Below are 14,449 nucleotides of genomic sequence, written 5' to 3' on the forward strand. Positions count from 1 at the left end.
CTTGGATAGCATTATGACTAGGGGTGATTGTCTCTTTATGGTGTTGAGACATTCTCCCTCTAGAGATGCATATCATATGTATGGAACTATGACACTGCTCACACCATGTGATATTGATAAGCAGAATTTTTCACCTTGAGCCATATATACCTTTGACCTGCACAAAAAAATCTTTTGACTCTTGCTGATAGAGCTGCATTTGTGCCTCCTATGCATACACTGGAGTGGATACACATTTTCAAGGATTACCATTTTGCATTCACCAGGCATCCTCTCTCTCTACTTTAAAGTCAAATCAGCATCAGTGGTCTCCTGTCTCACTTCAAACGAGGGCCAGAAATGTCCAGCTTAATTAATTCCCCCCAAAAAACAACACAAAATGAAACAAAAAACAGCTATATTGATCACTGAGCTGCTTGGTACTGCTAGCCTGGTTTCTCATATTGTCTTGGTGTGCTCTATTTAACACATATGCCACAGGATCTCCTTATATGCTTACAGGACGTGTTCCCTCTGCTGCTTGTAAGTGTGACAGAGGGGAAAGTGTGGAGGCCACCCCTGCTTGGAGTGCCATGTGCACATGCTACCGCAGGATGGCCGTGGTGCTTATGTGTCCTGTCTTTGCAGTGATCGTGCCTGTGGACTCCGATGGGAATGAACGAGTTGCATTAGCTGTCTCTTTCTGTAGGCACATGTCAGAGAGGATCGCTGGCGAACGCTTCTGTGACACAACCAGGCTCTCCTGCTCTGCTGTCAGGCCTAGAGCGGGGGAGACGGAATTGCTTGCTTGGCAGCGTCGGTGGCGGCAGGCGCTTGCTCAATGAGTCGAGAACATTGGTCGCTAGCGATGCTCAGTGTCTTCTTCACTACGGCCATCTTTCCAGCTGGAATCTGGCTGCCAGGAGCCCTGTGTCTACACCCCCTCTGGGGTCAGCTGACCCTGCCCTGGGGTGAGGGCCCCTGGGGGCCACAGCTCATTGGTATCTGAGGCGCCGCTTTCCATTCATTGTCTGATTCATTGACCCAGCTCTCTCACAACACCAGAGGGCAGAAATATTTGCTGACCTACAATGCTTGCAGAAAGCAGAATATGTGCTTAGGGTTTCTCTACCTGTGGATAAGATGGTCACCCCCTCACACTTTGATGGTCACAGTCCCCCTTCTTTGCTCAGTATGGTGAGGGGGGTCAACGATTCTCAAAGACCCCCACAACACTGAATTTCTTTTCAAGTGGAACCCCATATATATATGTAGAGCTGAAGATCAATGGCTTACATGCTTTCTTCACCAACCCACTCAGATTCGTGGGATTTCTGTCTTTGCGATTTACCACCCTGTCTGGGTAGAAATGCATAGGAACACAGCCTCACAGATGCGCCCAAAAATCACATGAGCTGTGCAGTGAGCAGGATCTGCATTGGCATAGTTCTTTTGCTCCGGTGCCCTCTCCTCAGCAGTGCCTTCCCTTGAGGGGCTGGCGCTGAAACATTGCTTTGCTTTCAGCTTTTTTTTTTTTTTTTTTTGTCACGACTGTGTTTGGCACTCACGCTTGCTCACAAGCAGTTAGTGGTGTCTTGTCTGTTGAACTTTTCACGTAGCTTTATTAGATCTACTGCGGTAGGTGCTTTGGATAAGACCGTCCGCTAATAACGTAATGCAATGTAGTGTAGTGTACTGTCTCAAAACTACCATGCATCAGCCATCAAGCAAATCACATACTTAACCTTAATCTTTTTCACAGTCTCCATAAAACTCTTCAGGACTGCAGGAAATGGCTCCCAACATTCTGTGCCAACACCTACATTTTGTCTCTATGCTGTCTATGCTGTCGTCGATTAGTTGAACAGATGATGTGATGTGATTTTTTTGACAAGAATATGTGCAGGATTTCTCTGCTCCACAGCCTCTTTGCCTCTCTGGATCAGCAAGGCCATTATCCAGCACCAAAACTGCTCTCTTCCTCAGGCCCAGCTCCAGAATGCTTCGCGTCCCGTCGAACCAGTCTTGTTGAACAACTCTCTGTCCTTCGAGAGCAGTGCTTGCATTTGTGATTTGCACTGCACAGGTAATGCAGCCACATTAACGCTGTTAATGCATCACCGCTTTGTTGCTGTCTGTACTAAAAGGGATGGCATGTGACAGGGACCTGATGCATTAGCACAGAGAATCAGAGATACTCTATCCATTTTGACAGCCCACATTTCCACAGCTAGCTGAATGCTCTGGCCTTCCCTAACAGGACTGCTCCAGAAATAGGAATACCCTGGTCCCTTGCTTGTACAAAATAAGTTAAAATGGCTTGATCCAACTGATTACTCATAGCTTCTTTTAGCATGTCGTGCATATTCTGTTTCTGCTCATCACTAAGCATGCTTGGTTAGTGATGTCCTGTGTGTCCAACCCTTCATGCCAATTTATTAGATACACTGTTGCTCTGGATGCATCTGCTAAATGACAAAAACTATAATGTAATGTAATATACCTGCTTAAAAGATATCCCAGTAATGTAATTTAATGTAAAGCAGTACTTTCCATTCAGCACCAAACACACAAACACACACACACACACACACACACACACACATATATATATATCCTACACTGTACTCATAAAACTGCATATCTTATCCAAAGCCATTATCTTTTGCAGAGGTGATACTATTTTAGTTTTTTAATGAAAAGAACAAGCCATTTTCTTTTCATTGACCTTTTAAATATTTTATTTTAATTTACTATGCTAACGGTAATGACATTTCAAATTCACCAGGCAGATACTCAGATGGGAGAATGAATGAAGGGTGGACATGCAGGGGATTTCTTTTCTAGAAAAACACTACAACACCTGTTTTGAGAGTTTATTGTAAATAATATGGGGACAAATTTGTGCACTACAGCACACATTCGTGAAAATTAGTGATGATAGGTCTTGGTGAGAAGTTCAGCTGGCACAGTGGATAGTGTACCTTATCTTGTGGATGGGGTTGGCCCAGATTGATGCTCTTTATTAACTTTGATAGGGGCAGACCAGCTCTTTTTGTTGTGCATTTCAATATATCTGCATCGCCAGCAATTCTGGAATGCATATAGTTATAGCGTTTATGTATTAGATTAATTTTAGATTAATGTTAGATATAGATCGACCTTCATGTGTCTATGTGTGTGTGTGTGTGTGTGTGTGTGTGTGTGTGTGTGTGTGTTGTTTCACAGATCATGCATTATGCAGTTGAAACTGTTACATTATACTGGTGCAAAGTACAGGATTTGATGTCAGTCTAGTTTAGAACAGAAAAATCAGTGTGGCAAAGAGGGAGATAATTATTTTAAATGTGGACAGTTCTACAGAGAGCTAGGGAATGATGCTTTTAAACATCTCTCCTCCTGCAGGCAGTCTCCAACGGGGTTCATAAACTGACTGTAAGGGACTCATAAACTGACTGAGATTTTATGTAAGCTCTAGACAACAAGTCATTTGTGTGGTGAGAGTTGCCCAGACAATGCAGTGAGTACTGTACGGAGTCGGGAAACAGGGAGATACCAGTCTTGCTCCATCAGACACCCAGCACAAACAGGGCCATCATTGTTAAAAATGCACAAGTCTGTGATCTGATTTTTTTTGGAATGATGCCAGGAAGAGAAAGAATTTTGCAGAGGGAGACCACCTTGCACTGAAGATGCTTTACAAACACAAGGAGCTGATTTGTTCCCAAGCTGTGAAGAGATGGTCCATGGACAGAAGAAAAGTTTCTGCTATGGGACTAATCCAGGAGGAAATACCCAGGCACCAAGGCATCACAGCAACTGCAAAATGAGTGGAACTATTTGTTTTACTTCCTGAACTGATACAGTGTTGTAGAACGCCACACACACTGACACTAATGTGGTGTAGCACATAATAACAGCAAGCTGAGTCTAATTTGGCATGTTGGGTGCTTAATCAAATTCAATAAAAATCCTCCTTCAGTGTCAAAGGGCCATGGCTGTTGATTCCTGGTAATTTTGAGGAGAAAACAGGAAAACAGGAAAACTCCATATTTTCACAAGGGAGAACAACAATTTTTCATGGATGAGCATTACAACACAACTCTTCATATGAGAATTAACAATACGGATAATATTTTATTTTAGCGTGTTACATGGCGATAAACACAATTGTACCATTAAGATATTAGGTTTTAAGCTGACTTCAAAAGGGTTAACTTATCAAAGCATTTCCAGTCCACTTTCAAATACAGAACATCAAAATCAAACACCTTTATTTTGTTTCTTGAACTGTTCTTACTGTAGTTACCTTTTCATCTCATTCCAAAAAAATGGCCAGATAACCTTACATCTAATCAAAGAAAAGATGAAAAAGGAGATGAGTGTGAAACAGGATTAGTCCCTGTGATTCCATTCGGTGCACAATGACTTTGTGACGAAACTGTGTGGCTGCTGAAATTCCGTTACGTGTTTTACTTTGAATGCTATCAATACATTAACTTAGATACAGGCTAAACTCAACTGAAAAGTACAAGTTTCATGTATGTTAGAACCCATCCATTTCCATCCCAGAAAGAAATACATTATTTCCTGATGACACTAAAAAGGCAATAATCAAGACTGAATTTACTGACAGAACTGACACTGGGAACTCAGACTTCCATAGCATGGTTTTGCACCACTGTATGCTTCAGCATCAATACAGCACGTGCATGCATTTCATTAAAAAAAATCTTATCCATGTGCATTAATTACACACTTACTTTATTTTTTTAGAAACACTGATTTGACACATACACTTATTTTTTTTAAGTGTTGCTTTTTTTTTTGTTTTGTTTTCTAAATCATAGATGTCTGATTTGAACTAACAGATGGCTTTGCTGTACATTTTGAAATGACACGCTTACAGTTTATTTTGGCATTCCACTCATGGCCGCTTCCATGATATCACTTGAAACATCAGTCACCGAAATGCATACATTCTATAATAAATCAAATATTTTAACTGGGAAAATCCCTCAAACTCCAGGGCAAAGCTATTTGTAATCCGAGAGGTACAATAAGCACACAAAACGACTGTAGTAAACCCTTTTTAAAAACATTATGCTCTAATGCTCATTAATCACATGGTGCAAAATGATGCTACCATAGACCACTACAAGTTAATCATCAACAAATTACTAACCTAGTTAGAAACATGGACATATATTAAATCTTTCTTTTTGTATATATGGACATTGGATTCAAGTATATACACTATAAAATGAAAGGACAGAAAAATAAAAAGTCCTTAAACATTTGTGAGACATATAGTGATTCCCATACCTTAGATTAAAATAGAACAAAACAAAATGAAAACAAACTTTTTCATTCATTGGCGTCATACATTTTTACCCAGGTTCCAGCTATACAACCTCGTGGTAATTCATATACAAAATGAAATGCAAGAAGTTGGTGGCACAAAAGCAAATATGGCAGGCAATTTCTGAAGCTAAATACAGCTTGCCATAGGGAAACTGCTCAGCCTACATTTAACATTTTTTTTTTGTTTGATCTTACAAGCTACATGATGTATGTTATGTAATTATGATTACGGTTATTGTTGTTATAGTTAAATCAACAGGTGTTTTTCTTAAAGAAAAATACAAAATTTTTTTATGTACAGTATTTTTGCTTTGTAAGTCTTCACTCACAAGAAGTCCCTCTGTTAATGACGCAACAAGCTACTGTAAGCACTTGAAGGCAAGTACCAAATGCCTCATCAAACTACTCTCGTGCCATTGTAACGTGTTTGTACATCCTCGGCCACTCAATATCAGCTATTATCAAGAACTTGTTGCTTCTGATAATGAGGCTATTCAGAACTGAGGGACAACAAGCAGTGTCAGTGAAATATATTTGACAATATTTACACCTTTTTATTTTTAATTTCGATGTTAACATCAATATGCAAGTCTAACCCTTCATTATTTTTTTTTAACTCATCTACAAGTTCCACAGAGATTTTGCTTGAGTTTTCAATTTTCACTCTTTCCTTACATAACAGTTATAATATGCTTGTTTTTATTGGTTTCTTACCTATTTCATTTTGCTACTTACATTTGGCAGCCATGGTTTTATTGTTTCATGATGCACTAGTTATGATAACATTTTTGTTTAGATTTTACAGAACTTAATTCATTAATATAACCCACAGTAAAATAAGCTTGTAAGCCTTGCAAATCTACAATTTAATCATAAAAATAAACATAAGTCAAAATAATTCCCTTCAATTTAAAAAGAATATCCAGTTATCTCCAGCTGCCGTTGTCCATGACTGCTGTACTTGACTTGAAATCCCTGCCATATCTGAGTTGACTTTAGTTGTCATCACATCAGTTTTAATTGTCTTGATGGCATGCCTTCCAAACATTCCCAACACCCCCCACCATGAACAAACAAAATGAAAAGCAAAACAAAAATACCGACAGCAGTTAGCAAAATTTCAGCAAAGTAAAAAGATCGCAATAAATGAACCTTATAAACGGCACTGTTTGTTCCTTAAGTAACTTGTCTTCCATTTTGTATTTAACTAAACACTTTAATAGCTCATTCTTGCTTTTTTTATACTTTTTTTTTGCGCCACTGCGCATCAGGTTGTTGTTACATTATACAAACAGTCTCAATGTAATTTAGTTGTAATTTTGATGGGGCTTTGTAGTATTATTAACACTTGAAGAAAAGGCAGGTGATGGAGGCCAGTAGAAGCCACAGTGACTGGGTGAGGCATGCGGAGCCATTTATGTCCCTTCCTGTGCCTGGTTCTGGGGAAGAGAGAAAAAAAGAACAGTTACTCTCCTCAAACATGCCATGTTCACACCTGAAACAGAAACATAAACAACATCTCTGCTTTCATTCAATAAAGAAGCAGTCCTCTGGAACAAGCAAGAGTACACATCTGAAACACGAAAAAGGGCAACTGGAAAACTGATTCATCGTATGCAATGGAATCTTATGTTGTGACAATTGACAATTTTCTCATGAATGCTTCCATCTGCTCCATGCCAGGATATGGAAGCATATTTACTGTATCTGTGTGAAAAAAGAAGAAGAATATAATGGGCTAGAATAAATCAAAATTTACAATAATTCACTTATTGTCTACACTGGACCCCTAACTTTGACATCAACATGACCTCTTCAGGCCCAAGTCTATCACTGTTGAGTCAACTGTTGGCTAGTACTGGCTAGCCAACATATATTGAACAAAAAACATAACTTAATAACATATTTTGAATAAAAAACCTTCCTATTGTATACTGATTACTGTTAGGAACATATAATGACACAAAAGAATTTATTTTTAAATTTTATTTTAAATTTCATTCCCCCTTTTTTACTTATTTGTTGTAATCACAAATCATTTCACCATGTCAACCTTTACACTGATAGGGCAGCATGAGTGTGCAGAATGAAATAAATACAGTGCTTTGGTGCTGGCCAACCAGCCCACACCTATCCCACTTTGTTTCATCACTTTTGACCCTTGGTCATTGTCGAAAGAGGCAATGGCTTGTTTTGAACTCAAAATGGAATTTTACTATCAAAAATAATAGTTTATCCAATCTGCTGAAAAGGTTGACAAACTCACCTCTGTTTTCACCCAAAAGTTGACTTAAGGAAAAGTGGTATCTATTATTAAGAAATAATGCTATTTAGAAATGTTTACAATTCCATGAAAACCTGAAATAAAAATTTCAATACATTCAAAGCGTAAGTTTTTATGGCTTGATTCCTTAATTGATGGTTTCCCCTGTCAATGATAATTTATTTACTGTATGTAAATGCTCAGTTATACCAGATTGATATCTAGTTGATACATTAATAGGTACCCAATTAACTCAATTAGTTAGCATGAAACAGCCATGCCTCTTACTGTTATGCACAAACTATGAAACCAGTATCCAATCCAAATTTTTTAATGGTAATTTCTATTACCTGGTTGGAGGATTGAGTTTTGGTTGTTTGCCAATTTGTAAACTGTAAATTTTCGGTGATAGAAAGATTTTTAGCTAGCCATATATTAGCCATATATTAGTTGACTGGCAGTATTTTTTATTAATGATAATATTACATGATATTACAAGTAATGACAAAACTCAGAGAAACTTAAAAACACATGACATCATCAGACATGTAAATGTTACTATACCAAGCATTCTAATGGGGCATTTCAAAACTTAGTCCACTTTACACTTCACCTCATACAAGGGACACAGTAACAGGTTTGTCCAAGTACATAAAGGACAGTGAATCTTTGATATGTTCATAGGTATGTCACACTTCAGCCATATGTACATGCCTTTATCAAATGCAACTTACACATCTTAAATTTTGTATATATCCATGTATACAGCTGGATATTAACTTCAAGGGTTAACTGACCTAAAAAATTCAACTACCAATATTGTAGTTCTTATTCTGACAATGGCTTTAAATATACAAGAATGGGTTAGTAGTCCAGTCAATATGACTCCCCCCACCCCCGTCCCCACTCACCCAAACACACACGCACGCACGCACGCACAAATATCATGAATTATTAAATCTAAATGACCTAATGTCATATTTAATTTCTTTTATTCATTTAAACAAATAAAGAATTCAATGAACAATCTCTGTCATAAAATTTTCATCATGACGGGATTTTCCTCCGAATATCTTCAAATTTTTAATTAAACCGTATGTTGTCTTTTACATTCTGTTAGCCACCGAATAAGATTGCTCTTATTTTTGTATTCGCCTTGAGAGAGCTATGGTGAAGCATGATTTCTCTCCTAAGGCTAATAAGACATGGTGCGGGAGTGACTGTTTCCAGCTGTGTAAAGCTGAAGACATCTCATCTGAAAAACAATTTAACTAATGGGACTGACAAAGCACAACACTTCAGAAATGCACGGTCGAGCCCCAGGTGTGTCCGCCTCCAACAACCAAATTGAATAAGACCCTCATTATTCGGACAGAAATCCTTTTTTGATGGAATCCTGTTAACATTTGAATGGATGTGCGAGCCGTGAGCATTGGAAAATGCAATCGCTGGTCACAATAAATAATGTATGATTTTATTTTAATGAGTACTTTGCCTAACAGTAGTACCCAAAAGAATTGGTCAAACTAGACAAGCATATACTGACATAAGTCTGGGAAAGGTTAGCTGAGACTGCTGCAATTGCTAGATTGTTTTAAGACACACTGTAGCATTATTACAACTAATGTATGTATTTTACCAAATGAATGAATAAAATCATTTTCTCTCTAATGCAATAATTAATCAATATGTGCAATAATGAGGTATTGATTAATGAAAATGGAATGCAACTTTACTGTATGAACAAAAATTCAAATATAATTGTTTTTCCATGTCACCACTGTTGTATGTTAGTGTAGTGCGTGACTGAAAATTCACAGTTTTGACTAATTTCCTGGCAAGAGTTCACACTCATTTTTGATCAGTTAAAAAACATATAAAAAATGACAACCTTTCAGATTATGTTAAACAAACGGGGTATACCCAACAGTGGCAGAGAGGTGGGGGTACCTACTCAGGGCAAATGCAGCAATGAAAACCAAATAACAGCAAGAATGCAAAACACACCCACACCCCAGCCACACAGCCAGTGACAGCCTCCATTCATTTGGGATTGGACACCAACATCAAACCACTGCTGAGGAAACTGGGGACTCAAACAAGCAACTTGTCTGAGGTTGTTTAGCACAAGTGGGGTCTGTTTCCTCTGATGGATTTTCCCAGAGTTTATGGCCCCCGTCTTTGGCAAAGTCAGCTGGCGCTGTGTACCCCGAACAATAGCATTTGAATACATAAAAAGGACACTCTGGCATTCGCCCTGAAGAACTGAAGGGTGGGGGGCAGGGGGGGCAGGGGGAACGGGGGTGGAGTTTTGGCAGCAGCGCCGGTGGAACCACCTGCTACAGCGCGGCAGTGTGCTCCACAGTGCCATCATGACATCTCTGTTCCAGTTCAGCTCTGTAGCAGCAAGCCCGAGCTCATTAGCATTCTGCTCGCTGAGGCCTGTTTGTATCCAGACAGGAACCCCCACGGGAACAGTAAATCAAAGCTCCTCTAATCAATAAAACATGGAACCGAACGCCCAGCCTCGCTGCTAACCCCAGGAAAGGGGGTGGATAATTTATTCTCAAAAGGGGAACAATTTCACTGTGACACCAGACATGATTGAAAGATGTTTGATTTATAAGAATAGAGATTTTTGGGCTGCCCCTTCTGCGTGTGGTAAATCGTTGGCCACCATAAATACAGATCTCTGTCTTTTTTCTTAGATAATGTAATTATTCTGCCTTGGTTAAATATGCACAATTTGTAAGAGTACATATGCACTTGCCATCAGTAGAGTACATTTCTCTCTAAAATGTTTGTTATTGATATTAATAATTACCTTTATCAACACAGATGAAGTTCAAGAACTGCTGTATTCAGTGAAATCAGGGACCATCTGAATGTGCAGACATTGCAATAATCTGTCACTCTCAACAAAAAGCATGTTGTCTTCCAGCTTTGAGCATGTTGTCTTCCAGCTTTGTCTATGGTTACCTATGCCACTGTCAGCGCATACTGGGCATAAAAACAAAGCAACCTCTTCAAATGTGGTGCCTTACAATCTTAACAAACCCTTTATTTCTGACAGTTTTTGTATTAACAATTATATCGCTTCATAATGCATGAAGGTTAGCGCTGAGTGATTCTGTGAGATTTGGCATTTAAAAAACCTGCCGAGTCATTATGGAGCTGAATACACACTTGTGGAGGCATAATATGCTATCCTGCACTGGCACACTGCAGTGATGTATCAGTGTTTCATTTCCTCTGTCACTGAGCAGAGCAGGTTCCAGCTAGAAGCTGAGAAAAATGGATGTGCATGGAACTGCAATGCTAGGTAGTTGGCAAGGGTATGAGCTGGCCAGTAAATGTGTCTGTAACTGTAACACTAAATTTTCCAATACGTATGGCTATTAGGTATGAAAGTGACAAATAAACGATTCAGGTATGTTCCAAGAAATACAAAACTGAAATAGAAAATTTTAGAAATTTTTTAATGCTTTGATAGTATGTATGGCTCTTGGAATAGCTAAATGATTATACCGTAACAATATAGTACCAAATTGGTACATCCTGCATAGAAACAGCACATATGCACAGGCTCTAGGGTCACGCAGTATAAAGTAGGATTAAAACAGAAGCTGTTTGTAAATGTAGAAAATTAAGTTCATGATACTGCAAAGCCTGAGGAGTTACCATTTTTTAAATTGAAGACAGCCTTAACAAAAAAAGGATGTTCCAAATGGAAAGACATCACTCGCAAAATGAACATATCCAGCTGTGGGCAGCTGGGGGAAAGGAAAGGAGGTCAGAGGGAAGAAAGACGTGGCAAGACTTTGGCCAGGCAACATTTCATGGAAATAAATAAATGATACACAAATATATCAAGGAACCCGAAGGGAACAATGTGTGTTGCAGCTGACAACTGAGAGGCACAAGGCTTTGTGAATTTTGGGGGACACGGGTACATGTTGAATCAGTGGGAGAAAGACACCTTTGGCCATGAAATCTTTAAGTAAAATTGCCTACAGTATTGCTGTATGAAATTCTGTCCGTACACATACAGGTTTTCGATGAGTGGTCTTTTCACAAGGTGACACACAACACTAAAGTGAAGATCAACAACATCAACAATACCATACATAATATCTTGTTCTTCCTTTAAACTGCTGGCTCTATGTTTAGAAGACCATGACAATGTAAGGTCAAGTGGCATATAGGCATTCTCTCTACCCACACTTTGCTTTGCAAATTAATTTCATTAAAGATGTAACAGTTAACTGTCACACTGTTAATACATAAAACTCAATTCAAAACATACCAGAAAAAAGCTTTTGAATCCCCAATCACAGTTTCCATAGAGTGTTACTACTGGTGAAAATACAGCATGTAAGCATATACAAAATAATTAAGGACGTAGTCAAAATATATTCTACTCAATGAACCAGTCAGAAGAAGGTTGATTATTGCTCCATCACATCAAATCTGAATAATGTCTGCATTGCTTTGAGACAATTTACACCAGTTTCTCAAGGAGAGGTGGCTCAATTAATTAAATTATATAGCTAATTAACATCATTGCTTCTCCTTGCATTTAATAATTATACAAGTTTTAAACAGTTGGAGATATCAAGATATGATGACACAACACCATAAGAAAGATCTCATCTCACAGTGCATTTTGCATGGATTTCTCCATATCTGACCTTCAGAGCGAGGTCACAGTAACATCTATTGCCCTTGAGCGGAAATGCTATGCCACTACTGTGCTTGAAAATCTGTCTTGAGGGTGCTTTGGTTGTCATTTGATCCCTGCTAAGAACTTTGGAGTGGAGCTGTGCTACTGTGGGGATGGACGCTTGTTTCATGATTTCGAAATACCTTCGTTGAAACCAGGGAAGGATCCTTCCAGTACCACCAGGCACCACCCAACTTCTATGCTCACAGCTGATGGAAGGAAGGACTGCATAAAATTCTGGCTTATCTCCTAGTCAAAAAGGACCTACTTTCATCTCATCAGACAAGAATTCAAAAACGTAGACCTACATTTGACCCTGTGCTCAGGGGAGGTTTTTTGATGTTGAGAAGGCTTTGGTGAATATAGCAGTGCGAATGGTTGTGCTCTTTGATAGAAAGAGCTTATGACACTATCTGGAGAGGGGGTTTGCTGAGTGAGTTGAATCAGCTGGGGATTGGGGGGCACATATATAATTGGCCACTAGCATTTTTGTTTGACAGAATGATGCCATTCGGACACAGTTTCTTCTATAGAATACGTTGCAGAAGTGGTGTGACAAGTCCAAAACGGTTTGATATTATCTTTTGCAGTATCAGGCCACACACAAGTATGTCACTGTTTATGCAGATGGGGATGCATATTGGAGCAAAGGATATCATTTGAATTTCTAAGGTCCAGGTGGCGATATTTACACCTTTATAAATAATCACTCATGTGAACATGATGTTGTCTGAGCCCAGGACTCAGGTAATGTTTTGTACTTGTGGGACAGTGTCAGACACAGTATGGCACTATATGCATGAGCAGCCATTAGGAAGGGCCACAGGGAAATCCAGTTATACATATGGCTCAGTGTCAGGAGACAGTCCTGAATAAACTAAAAGGCTTTTAAAACCTCAACTAATCGCCTGCTTTATAGGCGGAACTGTCAGCTATACCACCACACCTTAGGAAATTGAAGCTGTCTGTTGTTGTGGTGGGTCTAACTTGTCATGATGACTCACAGTCTTGTCAGGCAATCATACTAGATTGTAGGCACTGAATGTACAAACAGAGCTCTGATGTTTGGTGGAATGGAAAAAGGCAGGTGGCTGCAATTGCCCTGAGAAACAATTCTTATTGCCTAACACTAGGAAAACGCATGCTTTCTTGGTACTTTGCCCCTCTGTCAACAGCAGACCTGACCCTCTTGAACTGGTTATGTGCTGGAAATGGCACTAAATTGAATGGTGTTTCGGGGGAAAATGATATAAATCATTATATATATGTCATTTCTTCCACTCTCCACAAACAGGTCCAAGGAACCCGTTACCAGAATAACTGGTGTAGTTGTCGTCCACCTCCAAGTTTGATATACACATTAGCAAATGGTTATCTGACAACTGCTCTGTAATCAGCGGAAATGGTGGCGATTACTATAAAAATGCAGTGAGCAGAGGAAGCTTGAGCTGATAGGGCAGTTGTCCGCCCTCACTCTGCAGCTACTTTGCTGGGTTTACACAACTCTGTTGCCTTCTATCTTACGGACGTCGTTGAAAGCTTATCACTTCAGTGCTTCCGACGCAACATGGTTGCTCAGCCCCTGTGAATCCCTGGCCACTTGGGGATTCTCGGTAACGAAATGTTTCAGATACAACATGGTTGCTCAGTTCCTGTGGACCACTGCCCACGTGGGAATTTGTGGTGATGGCAGACGTACAACCCAAAACAACTCTGTCTGGACTGGAGTCAATACAGCTGTTCCTCTGAGCCAGACAGAGGCTAATATAGACAGAGTCAGATCATCATATAGACCTCTATTATATGAAAGTGGCAGGATCCCTGGGATGGTGACAGCAGAGAGGACACCTGTATAGAATCCAAGATCGTCATGTCCAAGGGATTTATGAGAAAAAGCAGGGAGGAGGAATCCTAAATACCCAGCTATGGGATGGACATGCACAATAAGCATTTACAGCTCATTGGTTGACCTGTGCACGGTTTTGTCAGAAATACTAAACAGTGAAAATGAAATATGAAATATGAAATATGCAATGTGTAACAGAAGATAAACCATGCTCTCATGCATTGCCCACACTATGCAATGCAGCAACTTCACCACTCTGGCAACAGCATAACAC

At 39.4% G+C, this 14,449-nt stretch overlaps 1 protein-coding gene across 2 annotated transcripts in view; it reads right to left on the minus strand.

The window, feature by feature from the left end:
• Positions 1 to 5,303: 5,303 nt before the first annotated feature.
• Positions 5,304 to 14,449, minus strand: part of LOC118782663 (limbic system associated membrane protein) — a 251,379-nt gene continuing 242,233 nt past the window's right edge. For both annotated transcript variants that reach the window (XM_036536094.1, XM_036536093.1), the window contains one exon: positions 5,304 to 6,782. In XM_036536094.1, coding sequence (XP_036391987.1) covers positions 6,685 to 6,782 — 98 coding nt within the window. In that variant the 3' untranslated portion in view covers positions 5,304 to 6,684. The remainder of the gene's footprint in view (positions 6,783 to 14,449) is intronic.

The sequence above is a fragment of the Megalops cyprinoides genome, chromosome 9 (assembly GCF_013368585.1).
Source record: "Megalops cyprinoides isolate fMegCyp1 chromosome 9, fMegCyp1.pri, whole genome shotgun sequence".
Lineage (NCBI taxonomy): Eukaryota > Metazoa > Chordata > Actinopteri > Elopiformes > Megalopidae > Megalops > Megalops cyprinoides.